Source organism: Drosophila melanogaster, chromosome X (genome assembly GCF_000001215.4).
Source record: "Drosophila melanogaster chromosome X".
Lineage (NCBI taxonomy): Eukaryota > Metazoa > Arthropoda > Insecta > Diptera > Drosophilidae > Drosophila > Drosophila melanogaster.
In genome coordinates, this window is record NC_004354.4 from 2,950,150 (window position 1) to 2,975,684 (window position 25,535).

General features: G+C 42.2%; 2 protein-coding genes across 5 annotated transcripts in view; one reads left to right on the top strand and one right to left on the bottom strand.

Moving 5' to 3' along the window:
* Window positions 1–25,535, top strand: part of kirre (kin of irre) — a 394,149-nt gene that overhangs the window by 209,766 nt on the left and 158,848 nt on the right. For 2 of the 3 annotated variants that reach the window (NM_001258578.1, NM_080320.4), the window contains exon 4: window positions 18,132–18,429. The exons of the other annotated variant lie outside the window; for it this stretch is intronic. The gene's annotated coding sequence lies outside the window, so the exon portion shown is untranslated. The remainder of the gene's footprint in view (window positions 1–18,131; window positions 18,430–25,535) is intronic. 3 annotated transcript variants of the gene reach the window in all.
* Window positions 250–23,685, bottom strand: rst (roughest). 2 transcript variants are annotated; one of them, NM_001297906.1, is made up of 8 exons: window positions 23,252–23,685; window positions 15,830–15,931; window positions 7,312–7,810; window positions 6,908–7,108; window positions 5,799–6,029; window positions 5,392–5,494; window positions 4,504–5,052; window positions 250–4,381 (listed from the first exon to the last, which is right to left on the bottom strand). In NM_001297906.1, exons 3-8 carry the CDS (start codon window positions 7,804–7,806, stop codon window positions 3,666–3,668), a joined length of 2,295 nt encoding a protein of 764 aa, NP_001284835.1. In that variant the 5' UTR covers window positions 7,807–7,810; window positions 15,830–15,931; window positions 23,252–23,685; the 3' UTR covers window positions 250–3,665. The 2 variants fall into 2 exon arrangements, with proteins under 2 accessions (NP_001284835.1, NP_525058.2); NM_080319.5 differs by having other exon boundaries at window positions 1,683–4,381.

Here is a 25,535-nt window from a genome sequence, read left to right on the forward strand (position 1 = left end):
ATAGTGAAAAACAAAACATTTGCTAATCATATGAAGCGACCCTGAGCTGCCGCTCTTTTTGCTATCCGTGCACTCAAACAAATAAAGGAAGCCTTTTTTTGAAATCATCCAAAGATAACTTCATCAAACAGAAAAAATATACATTATATTTCAGGAGGAACCTCTCAGCGGAACCTCTTAACAACGACAGCTACCCTTTCAAAGCACATAAGAAAACACAACCTCTTTGATTTGCAATATTATTTATTTACGTGAGATCCCATGTTTCCAAGTGGGTCAATGATTTTTCCGAGTGCTTTCCATCCACCTGTCTCTGTCGCTCCTTCGACCACTCTCCTTGTAGCAATTAACAACGCAGTGCGACACAAGCGGCGACGACAAGCCAACACTTGAGCCATAAACCAGCCCAACACGACCCCCGGAACGACCCCGAACCGAACCGACCCCGAACCGAACCGAACCGAACCGAACCGAACCACAAACCCCCAATCCTGTACCCAAAAAAAAAAAAAGAAAACCCAAGGCTTCGGAGCGACCAGCGCTTTGGCAGTTGCCATATCTCATGTTAATGAAATCGTAACTCTTCGGGCGCCTCGTGTCCGTTTTTTGCGCCATCTCCAGTCCCGTCCTCCGTCCTCCCCTTGAAAAAAAAAGTCATCCCAAAGAGGAGCCGAGGGAACCTGAAACCCGAAAGGATGTTGGATTGCAGAGTGATTAACGCGCCGGCAAAACTCCGCACGACTTCACGGACAATGCGAATTGCTGTTTCTGAAGAAGCTTACTCGCAACTTTTGCCAATTGTCAACGAGGTTGGGGGCTTGGGAAACGCCAAGCAATTTTCCAAAATAAATAAAAAAAATACTATAAGCATACATATGTGAGGAAAAATATATTGAATATTCCTATGCAAGTATATCAAAGTGAATATCAATGTGTACAAGGCTTTGCATTGAATATTGCCTTAGTAGAGTAGCATTAGCATTAAAGAAACTGAAGTGAAGCTGGTGCACTTTCATAAAGGGTTCTGAAAAGGATTCCAACTAATGTCAGTTTCTGTGGCTTTACTTTCACCAGTCTCTTGACATTTGCCAACTCACGTTAGTTTCAGTTTTCGAGAGTTTCCCCTTCGCTTTCGCAATGAGGAAAAAAAGAAAACGCTAATTAACACAGCCAACCGCAATTGCAACTTCCTTCTGGCTAAGTGCACGTATGTTCGAACCACCCGCCGCCCCAAAACATTCGACCCCACCGCCCCCAGCGAGCCACGTGTGACAGCGAGGGTCGTTCGGTGACAAAGGGCAACTAATTTAGTTTAATGGGCGTCGTGCGCGACTTTGTTGCCCATAGCCGCAGAATTTCTTGCGGCCAACACTTGCCTCAAGGGGCGGCGAAAAAGGGTCCTGAAACTGGTGGGCTGGGGTGGGAAAGGGGGAAGCGGGTGGAGTGGTGAACTGGTGGGTGGTTCAACGGTTGGGGGGCCACCCTTACGCACTCTCATTAAGCATTTTTAGTCGAGCTTAGCGAGCCGTTTGTTTGCATTGTCAACTTCACAACTCTGGTCAGTCACACTGAGTGAAAATATGGTAGAAAGCGTTTTCTGGAATAAATTAAAATTAAATTAAAATAAATCAATAGCAAAAAAACATAATAGAATTCAAATCTAGTATACAGAAAAGAGTTAAAGACGTTTTTTCTCTTATTTTAACCTCTTTTATTTTACCACTTGCTTATCCTCGAAAGCCAAATCATTCTTAAATACGAAAATATACCCACCTTTTTCCACAGTGCAGTAGCTCCGACAACGGCGAGTCGACTTGCCATAAATTAACACACATGACTGGCGGTGGTGGTGGTGCAAGTGGTGCCAGTGGTGGAACATTTTCATTTCACTTTTGTTTGTTTGATTTTTGGCTTTTTGCAGCTAACTGACAGTTGGTCCTTCCGACCTGGGCAAATTAAAAATGTTTTTTGCCCCCTACCGTATATTTGTCTTTCGTCTTTGATGTCCAACTCTCAATTCGCTTTCCTCGGCTTTCTGTTTTTTTTTTTTTTTTTTTTCAATAAATTTTTATTCAGTTTTTTTTTTGCTTTTTGTTTTCGTGTTTAACTTTGTGTGTGTTTCATGCTGCTTATTTGCTTTTATCATTTGCATTTTGTAAACAAAAAACATTTGTTCGTTTCGCGCTTAATTGGCGACACTAATAAAATACCCACAGCTAATAAATATAGCAAAATGAAATAGTAATGTTTACTTTTCAGGGGCTCCTTAGACGAAATACGCTGGCTTATCAAAATATAATGCTTAGGCCTATGAAAAAAAATGCATGTATGTATATCTAGGGCTAGGTTCTATACTTTAAATATGCGTGTCTATCATTAGTTAGGCTACAACTAGGATAATTAGACCGTTATACACTTAGAAGTACACTTAGCACAATTGAACTGACGAATTGAATACGTTTACGCTCTCATTTTTGTTTTCTTTTCCTATATTTGCATGGGCGTTTTGAGATGTATGGGCGTGTCATAAGTTAAGGCGACTGTCAAGATCTAGCTTCTATATTTATTTAATCGTAAAACACACTATCGAATCCCAAGTCATAGCTTAGAATTCCGGCGAGAAAAGATAATGCTACATAATTCAGAAGAAGTTAATGGCGGGCGGTACCGATCCAAAGACTTTCCCACCCCCTACTTAAATACTATCAGGTACTTTGGCATTTCGTTCGCTTACTCGCTATCCATTCAACTGAATGTCTTCATGCTTGTTGTATATATATATATCATTAACATTTAGCATATACTATAGCTGTGTATACATAAAATTGAATTCTTTCAATTACCATTCTATATATTTTTTGCGGATTATATAGGGGCAGCTGTTTTTGACGAAGGAATATTCTTGGGATTTCAAAATCTCTGGGAGAGTTACGCGTTACGAAATAGTTCTAAAGTTTCATGTACACATGTACACTGTACAAAAAATAGCAATCAAATTTTTTAAAAATAGAAGAGCATTAAGTTTTGAGAATAAGAGACACGGAAATAATATTTGAATCGAAAATAATATTTGAAACATTATATGAAATCAGAGAACATGTTCAAAACGGCTCTCGCATATCCCCGCCCCCAAGAAAACCAGTTTTTTTCTTTCTTGTAACTGGAGGTTAAATCCCCAATCAGTTAACTAGTACATTACGGCGTTTTCTCAACAAGCAGTAAAACTTTCTAATCTTCCTAAGATTTGTTTTTTGTTCTGTAAATGCTTAACACTCATTCTTTGAAGCTTAGTCTCTCTCTAGATCAAACTGGGGATATTAGCCTACTGTAAGATCCTTAAGCTAAGAACACAAAAACGACAAAAAAAAAAAAAAACATAAAATAAAATACCCTAGACCTAAGGACTATAGAAATGATGATGCTAAAGATCAGCTTACGATTATGCCTATATAATCGGATGTATGTGAGCTAAGTGCCTAAACCTAAGCAATTCGAATTTTTGGTAGCTGAAAAAACGCACCACCACGAACAGTGATACCCCCCCAAAAGCAGCCGCCGGGGCCTCGGTTCCTTGTGAGATCAGTCTTAGCGTGGCTCAGTGGGTCATCGTTGTTGTTGGCAGTGGTGGTGGTGGTGGTGTTGGTGGTGGACGGTGCTGGTCCACCCTAAACGGCAGTGGGTGGCGGCAGCAGCGACGAGTTGGAGGACCTAAGATAGGGATTGCCGTAAATGGCGCTATAGCGGGGATCCACACTCAGGGCCATCGAGCTGGGCACCACCACGTGGGTGGTGGTGGTGGTGGCGGCAGTGGTGCTCTGATTGCTGCAGCTGCCATTCGGCGATGAGCTAACCACCGAGGCGGTGGTCGACTGCAGACTGGGCAGCCCGTTGTCCTGGCGAATTTCACGGGATCCAATAATACTGCCAGTCAAGCTGCCACCGCTGCTGTTGGTCAGGAAGGTCATCGGCAGGGTCGTCGTCTGTGTGTGGTGCTGGTGGTGGCTCTGTTGCTGCTGCTGCTGTAGTTGCAATTGGTTCTGATGGTTGTTCTGCATAATGGTCGAGCTGCCATTGGATTTCGTCGAACAGGTGGTCAGGTATTGCGGAGGCGGACTGTAGTGCGTACTGTAGTCGCCGTAGGGCACATAGCCGCCCGAAATGTCCACCTTTAGATCGCTGTAGTTCGAGGTCCGGTCGCCTGGTTCCAGTTTGCAGCTAACGCCGCCATTTTTCGTGATCTGATGCTCGCTTATCACATCCGCTGGCGGCAGCTTGGTGCGCTTCTTACACTTGATGTAGACCACAACCAAAATGGTCAGCACCAGCAGGAAGGCCACCACCGAAATGCCGCCCACAATTGTCATCAGCAGGGAAACGCTCTCTGCAAAGAACACAAGAAAAGTGGGGGAAAATTCGTTTTAATGACGGGCTAACTAAGAAATTGTACGTTTCAAAAACGGAAAAAAAAAACCATTTTATATAACTTTAGTATGCGATACTTACTCTTGGCTTGCAGCTGAATCTCGGCCACGTCGTTGCCGTAATCGTTGACCACCGTGCAGTTGTACTTTCCGTAGTGGTAGGCCTGGCTGTCCCTAATGATGAGCGTGCTCTTCACGCCCCCCGGCACGGCATCAACCAGAATCGAATAGTCGTGTCCCGATTCCGAGCTGATCTCCTGGCCGTTGAACGTCCACGAGACGTGACGGGCTCGAGGAACACTGCTGGCAAAGCATTCGATCCGAGCCGTATCTCCCACCAGTCCGTACTGTGTCCTCTGCGATCCAATCGCCGGCGAGCCCTTCAGATAGACATAGGCATCTGCCGAAATCTCAGCGTATCCGGGTACATTGGCCTTGCAGTAGTACCTTCCAGCCGTCTCATTGCTCACACTGAATGTGAGATTTGTGCTGGTGCCGACCACCCGGTCACTGGGATGCTGTATCCAGACGATCTCCGGCTGCGGATTGCTGTCCACCTCGCAGGTTAGGGACACCACGCTGCCAACGTCCGCCTCCATTGACTGTGGTCGCTGCCGGAAACTGGGAGCATCTGCAATTTAAACGAATAAATAATATATATTAAATTGGCTTATTTTAATGCATATATATATATATATATATATCTTAAATATTTATCATTGTTCAACACATGTTTGAAGTTTTGCAAGGAAAACGTCTAAATTGAGTTTGCCAAAAGTGTGATGCCCAAAGCTATATTATTGACTTATGGAAATTCACAAATGTCAACAATTTACGTTATGTTGTATTTTATTCTGATATATTCGGATATTAATAACGTTTCAACATTAAAATGCCAGTCGCAGTCGCACTTTTGTACTCCTTATACAGAAAATCTTAAATGAATTGTAAATTATGCTGGACTACTTACAGCTTATGTCAAGGGTTTCGCTGTCCTCACTCTTGCCCACGGAATTCTGCACCTCGCACTTGACAATCGCATCGTGGAACTTGCGAGTCACATTGCGTATCACCTGCAACGATGGGAAAACGGGAAGAGAGAGGGTCGATCCATGAGTTCCAGTTGCGATTAATTGTGGGAACGTTAGGCCTTTCCGGTGGCGATCTAACTGGTTTCAATATAATTGCCAACATTATACAACAGCAGGGGCAGCATTTTAATCGCAATAGTTGCTCTAATTATGCGCCAGCCTGCCAAAGTGGAATGTGGACCTGTTTTTCCGAGTTAAAATCTCGGGGGAACGATTCAAAGGAGAGGCGCTGCTAAAGCGCCGAGGAAAAATCAGGAGGAGGAGGAGGAGGAGGAGCGCCACTTACCATCTCTGTCTTCTGGCCGCCGATGATCGGTTCGTCGTTTATGAACCAGCGGTACCGGACATCGCTGGGATTCGCATCTGCCCGGCACTCCAAGCGCACCTGCGAATGCTCCACAATACGGGAACCGGTGCTCATGTGGACACTGCCACCGCCTGCACCACCAACCGAACCACCTGCACCGCCGGGAAGCGAGCCCATCACATTCACCTTCACCTTGGGGGCATATTTCACCTGAAAAAAATTACGACGCATATTAAATGGAGTGCAAACTCTTTAAATTTTTTGATTGTATATATGAGATTGGTTAAACCGTTTCCTATTCAAAAGGCCCTCTTGTGCTACCAATTTATGTGCAATGTCCTTGATGACCAAGGAATTCCCATGCGTACGCTTCAAGCTGGCCCTCAATCATCTCAATCATCTGGGAATCCCGGCACTCCTTGGCCAGACATCTTCGTCAGGGATTTGTCAGCGCCATGGACATGTGACTACCTCGATTGCAACCCACCTTGCCGAAAACCAGGCCATTGACAAGTGGGCTGAGGTCAGGCCTTTGTTGGCTCCTCACTTTCACACCCCGGACGAAATGTGGGGTTCGAGGGAAACCCGAATGATGGGCGCCTTTATGTCCGGGCATGAATTAGCCCGTCAGTGTCGAGCCATGTCCGGCACAAAAGCCCATTCAAAAAATACTATCCCCCCGGCTTGCAGCTGTCCTCGGGAAAGAAGGGGAATTCCGCAGCGCTTCGCATCACGTAAAATAGATAGCAGGCTCTTTCCCATCTCTTCTGCCCCCGTTCATGCTATAGATAAGGTAACCTCAGTCTGCGGCAGCAGAATGCACTCGAAAAAATTTGTTTGCAACTATAGCTGATAAGAAATCAAGAGGGCCTTTTCAATTCCCTAATCATATTTAATCTATTGACCTAAGATCATCTACCGCCGAGCAGCATCCTGAGAGAAATTTCAAATTTTAATTTCTGTCTTAGCCTAAAATTTGTTCTAGTGTAAATGCTCATGCAAAACCTGCAGTGACCTGTCAACAGAATGACCATCGGGGGGGGGAGGTCAGCTTCTGGTTTTTTTTTTTTGGCCGGGGGACAACTCACCTCGACACGTATTTTCGCCGAGCGATAGGTGCGGTCCGCCGTGTTCTGCGCCTGGCAACTGAAGTTCGTGTTGTGGTGTTCCTTTTTGGGGGTCAATCGCAGGACGGACTTGGCCGTAAAGCGTCGCTGATCGGGCAGCGGTATCACCGTGTACTCAATGTTATCCGTAAGGACATTGCCCAGGCCATCAATCCAGGTAATCTGCGATGAGTAAGAGAAGAAGGGGAAAGCACGGGTGGTCGTACATTGTTATTTTTCACAATAGTTTCGATAAAGTCGGTCCAAAAATAACAGCTGCCATAAGAGCATCTAAACGAAAGCCACCGGACAACAGCCCTTTTTCGCTGCATATTTTTAGGCACTTGTATGGGAAGAAGAAAATGTAATCAAATTGAGACACTTACCTCAGCAGCCGGCTTTCCGCCAACCGAAACGCACTCGATCTCCACTTTGCGATCCTCGGTGGCATAGATGACGTCGCCCTGTGTGATTTTGGGCGCCTCGGGCGGAACGAGCACCGTCAATCCGGCGAATGTGGACCTAATGGCTGGTTGGCCCTCGGGACCTGGGCTCACTTGGCACTGGTAACGAGCATCGTCGTCCAGCATCACTGGATAAATGTCCAGGGAGTAGTCACCCTCCTCGTCACTGCCCACCATCGCGTAGCGTTCGAATCCACTCAGATCCCGGGACGTGCCAAGTCCAAAGTCATCCTTGGTCCATTGGAGCGTGCCCTGTTTGTTGATCACTCGGCAGGGTAGCGTTACCCTGGCCCCAACCACTGCCGTCTGATCCTGCGGCTCCATGGCGAACCGTTGGTTCTGATAGCTCGTGTACGGCGAGCTCCTGACCATGCCCACAATAGTGGCCAGCAGGAGCAGCTGCATCGTGTGCAACATGTTGCTGAAAGATGTGAAAAGCAGCACTTGAATCACTATATCTTCAATTAAAACAATTTCATCGGCCTTTTGGTAATTTAGTTGCACACATTGGTTATCTTCAATGTAAACATCCAGTCCTCTCTTTGATCCGAACACCACATATGGAAAGATACTTCCTACAACGTTTCGCAATGCGGAACACCTCCAATGACAAAAGTCCTTCAATTAGCTGCGATTTTTGTGCAACAATGGCCGGGGGAAACCGGATTGGATTTTGGTGTAAGCCTTGAGCAGGCGCCAATATAAATACAATATAATGGAGCGCCGAACAAAATTGTCTTTCTTCTTGTTCACACATGTATCTATTTGTTTATTTGCTGTGCTTTTTATGCGCTTTGTTTTGCTTTGTTGCGTTTTTTGGTTTGTTTTTTATCGCGTTTTGTTGAACAAATTTTTTGAGGGAGAGGGGGCCACAATTGCCTCAGGGTCTTATTACTTATTATTGTTCGTTTATTGTTCGCTGTTGGCGCGCGTGTTTTTTTTTTTTTTTTTTCTTGTGTTTGGTATTTTTTTTTTATTCATGTACTCGTAGTACCCATTTTTATATTCATTCGCGTTTTATTCGGTTTTATTCATGTTTTCCAAGTGCAGACAGCCGTACGTGAGCCCCGAAAACGAATTACATTCAAATTAGTCAAAGCAGCAGGAGTTTGGGTGGTTCAGGGTGGTGCTGGGTGGTTCAGGGTGGTGCTGGGTAGCGCACAGTCGACCATCACAGAAAAAGGCTTAAGCCGCGGGGCAATACCACAGTTAACGACAAAGGGCCACATAAACGGGCCAAATGTGCAGAAATCTTGCAAAAATATTCCGCAAAATACCGGGCAAATATGTCGAGCACAGGAATTAAATTAAAAGCGAACCATAAAATTGGAGCAACACAAAAGTACAATCACATAAATAGTTAAATAAACTTCGTTGAGCTGTATTTATTAGTGGCACGATTACACAGAAAAAAAAAAGGTTTCTGTAAACTCTCAAAATAATGCTAATAGAAAGCTTATTTTCTCTGGCCAAACTAATTGTACAGATTCAAATTTGAATGGCAATTGATCGCTTTTCTCGCAGAAATCACTTGGGCCAAATTCCTTGTGCTAACCACTTAATTCCAGCCAACAAGTTTCAATCTGCACTTTCAGCTCGAGTTGCGTTTAAGGAGATTTGCCTAATAAATTGCAGCTACAATATATGAAGCACAATCTCTACTCTAAGTACTCAACTCTCCCTTTCCGCTTTTCCATCTCCGTTTCGTTTCCCAGCGCTTTTCCACTTTTCCAGTTCGACGTACAGGTGCCGGCTACCTTGGCATTTTCTCACGCATTTTTCCCAGTTGTTGGCCAACTATTTTACTATTTCTGTATATTGTCTTAAGTGTTTGGTGTTTGGGACTTCTGGGTCTTCTGGGTCTTCAACTCTTTTGGACTGCTTCCGCCTGTCTAATTTCGTTTTCTTGTAGTTCGGCGCTATTATTTGTTTTCATTGCATTTATACGGAAATTGGCGCCTCGAATTAAACGAAATTATAACAGAAAATGAAATAATAGAAGAGGTGAAATCCATAAAAAAATAACCCAAAAAAAAGATGCAAACGGAGGCAAAAGATTAGCTGGCTTCCGTTGGAAACCAAAAAATGATAGACAAAACGGAAGGGTTAAGAAATCCGAGAGGCGGGGCCTGAAAATTACTCAAAATTAGAGTTATATCCGAAGAGCAAAAACCAGAAATTCCAAATCCGAAATCCACTGCTGGGGAGAAACTCCATACGATGGAAATTTTCAGATCAGCACCAACATCCCCAGCTGAAGATGATAATGCTGCGTTTGCCAAGGCAATTAAAACCGACTTTAGACACGCTCACGGGAAGTTTTATTTTCATTCGGACCCTGCCTTTTATGGGCGATAAAGATTCGGTTTCATCTGTTTTAAGATTTCGGCTCTCAATTTTGGGAAAGTGTTGATCGCTGGCTGGCCATCGAATTGGATCGAAGAAATTGTCTTTATTGCCATCGAGGAATTTACGGCAAAACCTGATCGTAGCCAATAATTCGATGCAGGATGCAGGCAACTTGACTTCAATAATAATAATTATATTCTTAAAGTTTGCTCCGGATTTCTTATTAAGACATAAAATCGAACTGGTTTAAATTATTACATTGCATTTTAAAGCTCGTTCACAGTTTCCTGACCTTTGGGGAGCCACAACAGATTTTCCTTTAAAATTCTTTCACTATTTGGCTTGTTTTTTTTTTTTTTAATTTGCTTTCTTGATGTTGCTGTCACTGTCTCAGTAACCAGGGCATGTCATACAAGAAAACTGCTCCCAAACTCCACCCGCAATTGTGTGGGTGGTACATTGGACGGTTGGCGCAGAAGGCAGTGGTTGGCCAACAATACAAATCACTCCACTCATTGGCCAAGTCCGAGACTTAACAGTAGCAGCTGCCATCTGGTTGGAAAGTGCCTGGGCATCGCTCTTCGCCACGGAACTAAAGCTCAAGTGGGGGAGCCTGGGTGTCCCCCTTCCGGGCTTTGAACACCCCCCCCCGCCACCGCCCCACTCACCTGCCGAAAAACTTTCGCAAGAGGAAGAGGCAAGGCGAGTGTTCAATATAAATTTTTCAAAGTTATTTGTACCAGGTGGGCCTTTCTTTATTGATTTATGAGAGCCACTTCGACGTGCTTAGAAGGAGCAGCCGTCGTTGGGCGGGGGTTGGGGGTTTAGGAAAATTGCCAGGGGGCGGGGGAAGGGGGGAGGGTCAGGTATCGCAAAGGGGGGATAGATAAACCGTAAATGACAAAAGTCTCGAAGGAAGCCGCACATCCGCTGCAGCTTGCATCTAATAACCGAAGCGAACTGACGATAATAATGCGATCGTGAAAACTGGTTTACGTTTCGTACACTGACTAACAGGGGCGAACAAAAATAATAATTAGCGCCGAACGGAATGTGGATGTGGTTCACGGAAAAAGGTGTAATTTATAATATAGATTTTGATTTATTATTTGTTCATAAATAAAGAGGCAATATTGGGACGACATGCGCACCCAAATCTGGTGTTAACTTAAATACAATATATTCCTTATTAATTCTGCGCTTTGGCACAAGTCTTACTATATTCTATAAAAGCATTTCTTGGCTTTTTGATATTATTCATTTTTTAATTTCGCACAACCAGTAACCCTTTTTTTCTCACTCTGGGCTAACAACTCGATCTCGGGCGTCGTCTTAGCACCTGTTCCCCCGATTCCAGTTGCAACTTGCAACTATAAATATCACAACAGATGCTTGGGCTGTGGCATTAAAGGATGCTGTTGGATGTTGGATAAGTGCAGCTGCATCTTGTGGTCAGTAGAAGAGGCTAGGGGCGTATGAAAAGGGGGCGACTGGCAGCTGCAGAAAGGAAGCCCGATGGCCGGGGAAGTTGCTGCCAACTGCCAACTGGCAAAACTGGCAACTTCCAATGTCCAACGACCAACTGCCGACTGACTGACAAAACAGGCAACCATCTACCCATATAGTCCACAGTATCGGTATCGATTCGATTGTATTGGTATTGGTAATGGATTGGATTGGTTCAGATCGGAGGGCCGGGGAGTCGAGATTTATGTGTGATAAGCGTCGCCTGAAAATAATTACTGTATCTCTGTGTTGCCGGAGCTGCGAAAATTGAAAACTGGAGCGGAAAGCGTTCGCAACGGAAATGTTTTTCTTGCCATCGGAGTTTTCTGTTTGCCAGTGATTGGCAGCCAGGGGTTAAGAGCGAAAGAGACACTCCGAGAGAGGGCGAGAAGAGAGAGGGTTAAGTCCCAGATTGTGGCTTCGAAATCGGGGGAATTATCTTCACCAATGGAACGACAATATGTTATTGTTCATTTACCGACCGAATAAGACGACTACGATTCCATAGTAAAATTTAACAATACACATATTTTTTTAAAAATAATAATATTTATAATATTTAGACATAAGTCCCAAAGAAACAAGGCATACATTTCTTCAATGCAAAAACAAGCTGCCTGAAATGCAACGTAATGCGTTGCAAAGTAAGTGAATCTGTGGCACACATCCTTTGGTTTTCTGTTGGCCCGAGTAAGCTGTCCCAGCAGCCTCGAAGTTTTCCAAAACAAACCGAAAACTCAACTTTAACTGTCAGTTAAAGTGTCGACTGTACTTGAGGACGCCTCCATCTGTCTCTGTCGCACCTATAATGTCCTTCTCTATCGCACACACATGCCTGTGCCCTTAGGGACCGGTTAACCCTTCACCAAAAAAAAAAAAAAAAAAAAAAAATGAAAAGGAAAAGGACAAGGAAGAAAAAAGCTCGGCCAAAAGGAAGGCTACTTAAAGGACTTTTGCTGACAAAATGGAAAAGGCAACAAGCGGAAGGGTAAACGGGACAGGAATCGGGGAATCGGGGATAACCGGAAAAGGCATAAAGGATATTGGTCGAGGTCCAGGGTTCAGCAGAGATTAGGACAATTAAAAAAGGGAATGCTTAACAATTAAAATCAATTTGTGCGTATGTCTGTGCGGGCCTCCGCCCATTCTCTCCGCCCCTTTCTGTTGACAATTTGTTTGCTCGAACAAATCAACTAAAAGGCAACTGCTAAGTGGCAAACGGAGAAAGCCAGGGAGGAGACAATGTCAAAGGATGATGACTGCTCCGGATTCCGAGAACCCTCTCCTTCTCTTCCTGCTGCCATCTCTGATTACCAGACAAATGTGTGTGTCCTGGGGGCCAAAGTGGGCCAACGGAATCTGGAAGTTGTGGGCCCATTCCAGTGCCAATAAAAAGGCAACTGGCAGAAAAAAAAAATAAACTTAAATCGCCTATTAATGGGCCACACACCAGAAGTTTTTGGCCCAAGTCAGCACAAGTTAACGGAACAGTAAACGCAAGCTGAAAAGGTCATCGCTCATCCTTAAAAAAAATTGACTCTGATAATTATCTAAAGAGAAAACGAAACGTTGGGACAAAGTTAAAAGACTTTGAAGCAAATGATAAACATGGGTATGCGTTAAGCACTTTTAGTTAGATTTACAAAACTGAATTGGCAAAATAATACGATAGTGAAGGACATATCTTTGTTTTCGTTATTTGTTAAATCTTTCCTAGCATTTAAATCGAAACAATGTCTTGAGCAATAAACTCCCTTAGATCAATGAGCCCGAAGCGAAACTTTAAGCCATCTCAGATTTCATAACACTAATCGAATCAAGCCGAGACTCCGTCTTGCCTTAATATATAATAACCAACTGCAGCTCACCCAGAAGACCGAGTTAAGTTATTCATCAATTCTTCAAGCTCCGCGAGGTTAAGACCTGGCAAAAGGGGGTGAAAAAACTTGTTAGCCGTGTATAATTAAAGCATCTCGGCTCGATCGGACTCTCATTAGCATAATTCTAACATAATTCCTGACATGGCCAGGCATAAAATTATGAATCGAACTCGCAGCAGCCGAAACTCTAAATAAAATCATAAGATAGAGATGTATGGGTATGCTATGGTACTAGTATATACTATGTATGTACATACATACAAATATATAAAGGAGATGGGCTTGGGGAATGGAGCAGAGCGAATGAAAGTTGCTTGGCCACATCGAAGCAGAATTTCAATCAGTAAATTGAACACCTGAACTTAACTGATTTCGTGGTTGTTGTTTTTTATGCTCTTTTGTGTGTGTGTGTGTGTGGTTATATTATTTCGATTTTTTTCTTTTTCGGCTGACTGAAAAGGGGAGAAGCTGCGAAGAAGCAAAACAAGTTGAAGTCGAGCAGCAGGAAATTAAGCCAGGCCAAGAAAAGACACTGCAACAATGACAAGCCAGCTGGCTTCAACTTGGGTTTAGTCGGGGTTTTTGGTTGGGGTTTAGGTTTTGGTTTGGTTTTGGTTTTGGTTTTGGGTTCCCCAGCGACCGCAGCAGCTTCTCCACTTTACGTTTAGCATTTTTTTCAAATTCATGTTTATGGTTTTGTATTACAAGCGATCGACGCTGCCAGCCAGCCAGCCAGCCAGCCAGCTCAGCTCAGCTCAGCCAGTCCGACCAGCCAGTAGAGATTTGTATAACTTTAAGCCTTATTAACATATTTTATGCTCCATTCGAGTTCCATTCCAAGTCCAAGTTCGCCCACACACCGACATTTTTTCATTTCATTTCCATCCATTTCGTTTTATTTCTACCCGTTTTCGTGTGGGCCGCCACTTTGACATAGATCGATCCAATCCGAACCCCAAATAATAAAAAAAAAAAAAACAAAATAAACGAAAACCCACCAGAGACGACCATTGGCAAAGAGTGAAAAACGATTTCGAAAGCTGCACTTGACCAGACAGTATTTGAATAGGCGTCCGATTGTAAGCAGTTACAAGCAGTTTTAAAGCTAAATGCAGTTTTAGGATTTACACTCTACTAGGTATTAAGGTACCAAATGGTTAACTCGAGTTCCTTGAGGCTATTTTCCAGCCCCAAGTGACAATTGCAACTAGCGTCACGCACTTGCAAGTGCAACATCTAACTAAACACAACCACACCACGTTTCTTTGAACCAATTCCACAGCACGCCCAGTTCCCATAGGCAATGTTTTCGTTTCAAATTATCATCCACAACGACAATTGCCTGACCAAGAAAGTACGAAACAAAATCGTAAAACCCTCACCTGACAGCTGTCACTGTTTCGGGTACGGGTACCTGTCTCCCAATAAAAAAAAAAAAAAAAAAAAAAAATGAAAAAAAACCTAACCAAAACGAACCGAACCCAAACTGAGCCCGAAAAATAAACAATCTTCGCTGGCTACCTCATCTCGGGCTTATTCTTTTGTCCGGGGCCGTCAGTATCCCCCATTTCCTTCTCCCCATGCAGCTAATTGAGTTATATCCCCACCACATGACACTGCAGCCGCGTTGCAGGCCCCGAAAGAATATACAAAAAAAAAAACCCATTTTAAATCGTCCCAAAAAAAGCGAACAGAGTGGAGCCTCCACACAAATTCGAATCAATTCAATAAACAAGAGCGGGACCTTTCCCATACAGGTTTTATCCCCTCTGCTTCACTACGAAAACGCAAACGTGTTAGAAAAGAGCAGTAATAATGAACACGAACGGAAAGCAAAGGTGCAGAGATACAGACATAACATATAGATGCAGGTACGATCCGGAGATACTGACTGGGACGTTTGCAGTTATATATTGCGCCGATTCGACGACCCACTCGTCGCTGTCAGTTTTTCTTTCGCTGGCTTTTCCATTTGATTGCCTTGTGGTCGACCGTTACACGAGTGGGTGTGTGGGCGGTATATCTATATATATCTATCTATCTATCTATCTATCTATTTCTCTATATATATATATATATGAATGAGTTACGGAGTACAAGTGGTGGTGCAACGACAACAACGGCAACAACAGACACAACGAGAACAACGATAACAACGAAAACTTCAACTGGCGACACCTTCGGTCGCTTGCGTCTAACTAAATCCGATTATAACTAATTATTATGGACGCCGAACCCGAACCCAAAATGAAGGGGGTACATACGTTATATGTGTGTGCACAAAGCAGGGGGGGGGGGGTTACAACGGGCCAGGGTTGCCACACTACCTTCCTTATTTGCGGGCTTGGCGTGGGCCATTCTTTTTGTATCTGTATCTCTGCTCTGCTCATTGTATTTCTTGGCTTTATTTTATTATTCTCCTCTTTTGAGGTTGCGACTTGAGTTCGGTTTTGTTATGGCCATTGTGTAATGTCAGTCATGTGTCCATATCAAAGTTGTTTAAACGTGTTTATACATATGTGTCTATAAGAAGGGGCTCGTTACAATTCCAATAGGATGATGTATACCAAGTTTTTGGCCGAGATTTATGTTAAAAAATTTTTGTAATTTATATTTTAGTGTCGATACCAATTGTTCGGAAATTACATTGATGAATTTGGATAAATGTAATATATTTTTATATGATGATTCATTTTCCGACTTACCTTCAACACCTTTTCAATGACAGAACTGAAGTCTTGGGTGTCACTTTCTCACTTTTCTTTATTTTCCTCCTTTCTACTCCTTGCTCCTTTGGGCCTTGAGATCTGCAAAAACAGGAGAAAAAAAAACGAGGAACCATAAGTAAGATTATTAATTCAATTCTTCTTTTTGTTTCTGTGCTGCTTCATTTGCTCGCCTCTCTCTGTACGTATTAATTGTTGCGGCTAATGCTTCTGTTGGCCCTAATGTTGTTCGTCTTCATCTTGGCCATAAACACGCACAGGCCGTGTTTGGCAGCGACGTTCTTCCGCATTCATAGCCCTTTTATAGGGCACAAAATGTTTATTAGACATTATGTACCCGTAGTCCCCGTTCACTACGTACTCACACACTACTTTCATTCTGGCCGAAAACTTGCAGGGAATCACGCATATTTCGCATAAAAAGTCAACAATCGACATTTTTATGCTATGTTGTGTGTGCTTCTTTATTTGTTTTTATTTTTTTTTTTTGTCGTTGGAGCTGAATTTTTCCCCATAGGCGACAGTACTTTTCTACTTAATTTTCTATTATGATCTTTGGTAATTGCTGCAATGAAAATATATTGCTGGAATATAATGGCAAAAGGCCGCTGGCCGTAGCTAGTGTATTTATTAATGAAAGTTCTTTGGAAACAGTGAAGATTAGAAATGTAAACAGTATTATGTCAATAATCGAATAAACCGTTTTATTTGCCAATTTAGTAACATCTTAAGTTGCTTACGACTCTAAATTCTAAGAATGCAACCATATTAAATTGACGATGTTATTCACAATATTTTCAACTGGCATGCAAAAGACTCCAAACAAATTGAAAAATTGATGCCTGCATTAGGGGGTCCTTGCAACCCTTTCCTTCCCGTACATATATGCCACAGACCCGTAAATATAACCACAGATAACGGGGTACTGCCTACCCCAAAAAACCCCGTTTTTATTTGCCCCTGCCACCTGCCCTACCCCCTTTTTAGTTTGATAAAGCGACGGACATGATTCATGGAGGGTTCCGTTGGCTATGCTCTCGATTATATTCTTGCATGCCTAAGGTTTTCAAGGGGGGGCGGTACCCCCTTCTTCAGGGGCGGAGGTACACAAACACAAACACAGACGGAACATGCAATACAATACAAATAAATACACAGAAATGAAAAAGTACAAAACGTGTGTGGCACGAAAGCCGAATCAGGCGATTGTCTCTGTGTTTTTATATATATATATTTTTTTTTTTGTATTTTTCGGCAGGCGGAGGAAGGAGGGGGCTTTTGTGGGGTGATATCCTGGCTTTGAACGCACTTCAGGACTCAGGACTTTCAGACAGGACAGCTGGAACGGAGCTGAATGTGGCAACAAGCGTTAAGTGGTTGCCTGTTTGTCGCTCGTGTACTTGGAAATGCTTTACAAATTCAGCAGCGCGGATAAAAAATGGAAATAAATAAAGGGAATATCGAGAAATCCACCCGCGTGTGGGGGTGTGGGCTTTGGCAGGAAAAAACAAGAATAAATAAAAGCACCCCGTCAGCTGTTCTCCGTAGACCAAAGTCAGCTGCTAATCCTCAGCGGGGGTGTCCTTGTTTTGTGTCCTGCCAGATGACGATGACTCATAGTGCGATGGGGTGACTGCGATTCCTTATTTTCGGTGGTTGTCCAAAAAAAAAATAACTTAAATCGAAACTTTAACTAGAGCAGCCCAGTGGGGTGGTTGCGTAATGACTCATAGTCCAGAAACGTATGAATTATTTATTGGACGCCCGGGTATAGTATCCGCTATCCCCCTTCCATTTCTATTGGTAGTAGATTTAAAATTGAAATACGTTTTTGTATATTTAATACTAAGCCAGATAATTCCCAATTTGTAAGGCAAAGGCAAAGTTCTGTCCGTTTTTTTTCTTTCCAACGAACACTATTAAAACTTTTCCGAATTCTCTCCCATGTTCTGAGCAACTTTTTTGCTTTCCCCCAGCATTAAATAGTTAATTTCAACCACGCTTTTCCACTCTGCCTATTTTAATTGTAATTCGAAGCGACTTGGCATATTCCTGACGGGATTTTCCCAAGATCTTCGCAATAGTCCGCTCCCATTCCTTGACCATCATCCCGCTATCATCGCTCCGGAATTTTAATCTTGTAGACCGCAAGTATTTCACATGTAGAAGCAGTAGAAAAAGTAGAGCCCCCCACCTTTGAGCCTTGTCCGAAAGTTTTCGGGCTTATCTAAATGCCATTTTATTCCGGCTGCTACTTGCCCTGTTCTTGTTTATCTTGCAGATACATCTGAGAATCAGCGAGGACGGGAACATTCTGCGGTCAGAAGTTGTCAGTTGATAAAAATGCCCGAACAGAGCCAACGATAGTCGACCGAAATCCACTTTGGCTAAATGTAAATATTAAATTTGCGCATAAAAATAATACGGCAGAAAGGAGATAGAGATAGCCCGGATAGCAAACTAAAGTGAATTCACAAAGGAAAAGGAGAGCCATAAAAAAGCTGACTGCGGCAGGACTATGAAGTGCCAGTGGAGGCTAAGGTCCTAGACTCGAACTCTCAATTGACGCGTCCTCGAAGGCAAGAAGACACATACATATATATATATTATATATATTCAGATACAGATACGGATTGAAGAAGGGGGCAGAGGGAACGGGAAGACCGTGCAGGACGACTCCATAATAATTTTATGCGCTTCCAAAAAACTTCCGTTCAGTCATTGCGTTGTGTTTCCGCCCAAAAGTCGGAGACGAAGACATCGCACATGGTTACTTCTTTCCCGTTCGAGATGGCAGCGTGAATAGAGCAAAAAGTTAAGCAAATCGTTATATAATGTATCTTAAATTTATTTAGAAAAACTTATGGCAACTACTTTTGATTTTAATTAATCATAGCCTATCATCATATAGCCAATCAATTAAGTACGATCAAAAGATGCTTAAGAACTCGCGATTATAGTAATTGAATTCAGTAAACTCATCACGCTAGCATCTCTAGACATTTTTCACGTTGCTGCCCAAATTGCCATAGAAATTTCGTAGGTTCTTCTATTTTTTGCGACTGCCGCCTTGCGTTTTTCTTTATGGTTCCCGGTCGCCGGGTGCCTTGCTTGATTTTTCCCCTTCCGCGGCTTGGTTTTGGGTGGATTTTTAGCTGAGTACGAGCTGAATGAATGAGCCGGCGAGCGAATAAATGAATGAATGAATGAATGAATGAATGAATGTTCAACTGTCACTTCCGTCAGTCGGGCCAAGCGGAGTCAGGCCAAGAAAAGGAAACCAGCACCACCCACATGTCGGCAGAGTGAGATGGTTGTATGGCGGTGCGATGGTGTGACGGGCCAGTGGGTGGGTAAGTGGGTGAATGGAGACGACAACGCGTCAACATTGTTGGGGGAAAATGCGGGGGCCAAACGAGTAATGACATATTCAAACGCAGCGCGAACTTGACGACGCCCCAAAGGAGTGAAGATGTTCTACCCAAAGAAGGCGCTTAGCGAAGAAGATCTGGGGTAGAAGCGGCGGGAAATTCGGGGTGGAAGGGCGGGATGGAAATGTGCACAAGTAGCGTTGCCAGACATTCTGACAAAGCTGGCGACAAGGACGTACACTTGTAATAACACGAAAAGGATATTGTAAAACATTTTCATAAGTTCTCTCAATTTCTGAGCGCTTTTTTCTTCCAGCTCGCGTCGCGTTCAATTGCTGATGAAAATGGTCCTTAGAGAAGGGTGTAAACCTGGGCAATTCACGAGGGCTCAAGAACAACTACAGATTATGTTAATTAGTGTTAAGTATGATTATAGATATGCAAACTAAGAGCTTTCAATAAAAATCTCTTGATATGTACATATTTTTAAATTAAATCCACTATCCGCTGATACAAATGTACCCTTTTTATATTGTGATCTATAGCGTTAAGCCTAACACTTATCCCAAATATAACATAATTACGCTTGACATAAATTTGGAACTTCCCATGTGAGACATATTTATTCATCAAACTAACGACAGCTTCCGTTTTACCTTCTTCACCCTCCGATAATGCTCATTTTTCGAATTCTCCTCTCGTTTTTGGGCCATATGGCCATTCATTTTCGGACTTCGTTTTCTTATTCCGACTGTTGTCCGACAATAAGGAAATTTTATGCCCATTTGAGTTCAGCCTTTGAATGCTCTCCAACAACCCCCCCCCCCCCCTGTACATCACCCTCTTTCATTTTTAGACTAATTTGATGTTTGTCCCCATTTGAGATACGAATTTCTTGGGTCTTTTCGCCTCTTTTTTTTTCTTTTGGGCCGCTTGCCAACCACCGATAGAAAAGTCAAGGGAATGGAATCACACATGGCGTCCCGTTTTCCATTTTAACCCCCCACTCTAGGGGGAGATTTTCCTGCAATTTTTCCCAACCCCCTTTTAGCCTTTTCAAGGCGATGGCACACTTCAGTTTCCCTGCCTTACCGCTCTGGGTCCAACTTTTCCCATCAATGACTATTAATTGGCATTCTCGGCGGGCGGAGAGTGGTGGGCGAATGGTAGGGGGCACCATGAGCGGGGTGTTTCCCAACCCCCAACCCCCCCCCCCCCCTCGAAACCGATCCCCAACCCCACACCCTGCATGCTTCACTTGCATTAAGGCGGCGCCATTAAAGCTCATCAAAAATGCAGGCCAAAGTGGCGCACTTTAAAAATGCCGCCTCTCATAGATTTTCATTTTCCATTTCCATTTTGCCCCCACCCCAGAAAGTGGAGTGCCATGTTTTGAGGTCAGAACCCCCCCCCCTTATAGCCTCCTCCTAATGATGATGGCTTGACAAATATTTATTGCTTAAGCATTTGAGTGCAAATATTTTAATTAGTCTGGCGACAAGACAACAGATCTGGAAATGGAAAGTATAGATGGAACTGGATCTGGGATTCGGACTTCTGGACTTCTGGATTCTGGGCCCCATTTCTCAACGCTGATGAGGCTTAATGAACTGCAAAGCGGCCCTCAATTGTCTTCAATTAACCAAATTAACCAAGGGATAAATTGCTTGCCTTTCGAATGCCCTCGTCTGCATTTCTTTTTAGAGATGAGATGAGAAATTAGCTGGCAGATGCAAATACCAGGCAATAAGTCTTTTCTTATTGTACCTAAATGATATAAAATACCAATTATTCATTAAACGAAGCACTTTCTTAAACAAAAAAAAAAAACAGGCAAAACGGATGAGCGCAGCAGTCAAATCGGTGGAACCGATACGGCAGAAACTGTCAAAAAGCCTGACAGCTCCGCTCTCAAGGTAATCCATCCAGCGCGGTGGGGCAAAAGGGGGTGACGAACATAATTTGTGGCATGCAAAGAACTAACAAAGCGACAGGCAGGCGAAAAAAAAAAAACAAAAAAAATGCAAAATCGCAGGGCGAAATTGAAAAGGAAAAATAAGTTTCGACATGCTGACGAGGACGCGTCAAAACGATCCAACAAATGCGGCCTCGCCAATCGATAACACAGCAACAAAAAGTGCAGGAGAAATACAGGCGGCAGCAACAACTTGCGACATGAGCATGTTGCACTTCCTGCCACGCCTACCGAACGCCTCTTTTGCCATCCTTTTCCCACACTCCCCAATTTCCTCCTGTCGATTGTTTCAGACGTTTTTAGCAATTTGCAATGCCAGCAAATTGGGCCAAATTATAAAATCCAAAAGCTACACACACGTTCCCAAATACACTTTAAAAATATTTTTTCTTTTTGTTTTCAAACCAAAAAACTTAATAACGTTATTCAAAATGAATTTATAGGAGCTTCAATCAAGATAAATAAGTATGAAAATAAGTTAATTTCAATTAAAAAAAAAAAGAACAAATACTTTTTCTGGTCAAAGACTAACTTTTTTTGAGACTAGTTTTCTTAATCGTGCTTTAGCAAATCTCCCAGCCAATCAATATTTTTCCGGTGTTTATCATGCGACATATATGAACCCAGAGGATGGAGCAGAGTAAGTAAAAGGTTAGCTTGCCAAAGAAGATTGAAACTTTGCTTGCTTTTTTAATGACAAGGGACAGGTGCGTGAGTCTGAAGATACGCTTGTATATGCATTTGCAGATGTTTGAGTATCTGTGTGCAATGTATCGATGTATTGGTAAAGCTTCTGGGCCTTCAGCTTCTTTAGCTCGCATTTCTGTTCTTTAACACCACAGCCGCTAGCAACATTTTCTTCGCTTACAGCTGGGGGGAGTTACACAGAGAAAAATTTTATGAGTAATAAATAAATTTCTATTGGATTTGGAATAATTGATTTATGATTTTTGAATGTGTCAATAAGAGAGTCGAATTACTGGCATTTCACTTAATCAATGACAAAAGGAATTAAATGTATTTGCAAATTTATTTACTTAAAACCAAATGAATTAATCCATAAATGTCAGAAATAAACCATTGAAATAGGTATACCATTCGAATGTTATAAATAAATATACGCATTAAAGAATTACACCAAAGCGCACATTTAATATACATTGCCTATTATGTAGATTAAAACTTGAAGTTGAATGTTATACTCATTAAAGTTTATCGTTTGCCGTAAATTATTCAGAATGATTTTAGCATTGTTTAGCATATATTCAAGTAGATTTTTTGTTTGTGTACATACTTGTATACGAACAAAAAATCATTCTATACATTTAATATTAATTTTTCAACTTAAGTGCTTACGAAATGCCTAATCGTTGACTAGCTTTGTACATTTTGTTTTTCAAAGTTATTGCTTTAAATCATAAATCATGCAAAACCAAGGAAAGAAGAGATCGAATCAGTTAAGAAGAGCACTTTTTTCTATAGATGCTCAGAGGGATGGAATGGTCAGAAGAAGCTAATTAGGTGTCCAAGGTCTGGAGTTGAAGATCTATTATTGTAGAGGGGAAAGTATATCTGTGATATACAACTTAACATAGATTTTGTATAATAAACCTCATTTTCAGATTGATAAGATCTAAACGTTATTCGAAAGATGGTAATTTAATTTATTTTATATTTTATTACATTTTAATATTTTCAGCAACTAGTACTTGCCATTGGGCATTTCATTAGGCAGAAAGGAAAATATAAATTTTGCTTTAACAAAGTCTACTTACAACCAAAAATCATGCTTCCATTTTCAATTAAAAACACATATATTTTCTTCGAAAAAAAAAAAAATACACTCAAGCAAACTCGAAATCCAAATGCCAAAGTGGCCAAAAGCGAAACTTTTGAGGGGCCAAAAGAGGCGGAGACTTGGCCAGTAACAGTATATTATAAACAAAATCAAACGAAAAGGTCAAAGTGAGGGAGCAGCTGTTGCAGTTGGCGCATGAAAAAAGCCAAAAGCACAGGAGTTTTCTTTAGATTTTACTGATGAACTTTTTTACTCACACTGTTTGTTTGTAATCAATTTAAACAATTTCGGCTCCTTAGTCCTCTTATATGCATATATATTTTTAACTGACTCTGACCGGCCACTGGCACTAATCCATAATTGTTGGGTTGACAATTTTCAGCTTGTTTGGTTTTTCGGGCTTTGTTTTTATGATAGCCTTGTTTATTCCATTTTAAGCACACACTTTTCCACTGGTAATCCACACCAAAATGAAATTTTTTGGCTTGCGTTTGCACCAAAAAAAAAATTGACGTTTAGTTATATATTTCGTTTTAATTATCTGAGATTTACTGAGAGTTTTCTCGGGCGAATATGCGATGCGAGTTCTCGTCTTCGGGGTCTCGAAAAGTATCTGTGAGATACCAGCTATCGAAAGTACGGAGTTTCCGCCGCTACGAAGCGAACGGTACGAGCGAACGGAACGAAGTGCGAACTCGATCCAAAAATCCGACTTCTTCGGCCGGCGCGGCTTGTCTTCAAACAAAACAAAGCGACGCAACATGTTCGATGATGTTGCAAGTGGTGTTTCAGGCTCTAACAGCATGCAACAGGGCTAACAGCGCGGCTCGATGCAACCTCTGTTCTATGTTGTTATTCATTTGGATTATGTTTGGCAGCCAATGTTTTTTTAAATTCCCATATATATGGGATATATGTTTTCATATCATATATTTACTATAAGTTTTCAGATGCAATGTATAAATTATATTAAAAAATATTATAAATTATTTATACGAATCAATTTAGTGTTCGCTATACATATCTTTTTTGTTTCTGTGCACGCAAATTTGGGGATATTGCCAGCCGATGTGCCACGATTTTTGGCCATCTGTCTTTTGGCCTTAATTGCACTCTGATTTGCTGTTAGCAGCGCCACCTTCCGCCAAAAGTGTGGACCACCAACTGTTGCCGGAGAAGATAAAAAACAAAAAAAAAAAGATCACATAAAGTATAAACCCTTTAAACACTGCAGATTGAGATAAAGTAGGAGAATTGGCCGTCAAGAGGTCAATGCTGTCGGGACAGCAGCTGTTCACCAATCTCTCCTCCTTCTTCGCACCCACAATTCTTCCCGTTTTGGTAGAAATCTGCAGTCTTTCTTCCGATTGTGGAATGCCAGAAGGGCTGTGAAGAGCGACATATGGTCCTCTACAGAGCAATTTGAGTAAAAAGTCCAAATCTGTGGCTTGACAAAACGGCGGAAATCCCATGGGAACCACACAGAGAAGTGTTTAACATGATTTTCAAAAAGAAGCTATTAATTTATCATTAAATTAGCTTAATTTTTACATTAAGCAGCCCTTTTTTGAAGTGCCAACATTCCTGCGCTTTTTGCTGCATGCATAATTTTAGTTGGCTTAAGAACATTTCAAATGTCACACTTGTAGTAAAGCCAAGCTCAGCTGAAAACTCAAACACTGTGGGAGCCATTTTACTAGGTGCGACTTGTTAATCAATCGACTGCATGATGAGTTGATTCTAAGTTTTCCCATAATTGAATCGATACACAAGCTGTGCGCTCCACGAGAGATAGGGAGATACAAAAGATACAAAGATACTACCAGCGATGAAGATGGACTGTTGGATGGGAAGATTTCGGCACTGGAGACATGCAAGACCAAAATAAACAAGTTTCGGAAGGGAAATTTATGGCACGATTGCTGCGAACGCAATTTAAACTACGCGTGTGAGGGAGGCACCGCCGGAAAATCGGAAAATTCGGAGCGAGTGATGAAGTGTCGGCTCTCTTCCAATTTTCCGCTCTCTCTTCGCGCCTCTTTCCACGCATTGCTTGCCTTTTCGAGGGGGGATTTTCCAAGCACCGCTGATTTTCTTCGGCTCCCCAAGTAATTGTCATGTAATTTATGGCCGCCGTATGGGAATATCAATGCATTGCGCTCTAAATTTACACAAAGACGAAAGATAAGGCGAACGTTGTTGCATAGTCAGGGCATTTCCTCTACATATGCGTAGTCCAAAATTGTTTATAAACACCCCAACAAACTATAACAAAAAGCCTTTCTCGATAAGAAGGTTCATAGCCAGATCCCATAAATTCCATTCGCAAGATAGGATTTCTGTTGCAGCATTTTGAAACACTATATTACCAATAAAATCGAAATGCATGCACAAGTTTTGTCCTTAAATATTTCAGATAGCTCCCCTATCACGCACACCCTTTTTAACCCCAAACAAATTTGTTATAGCTAATTTGTGGTTTTTTCTTTTCAAATATATAAACTCATGGAATCTATACAACGTTTTAAAGTATTTCTTGAA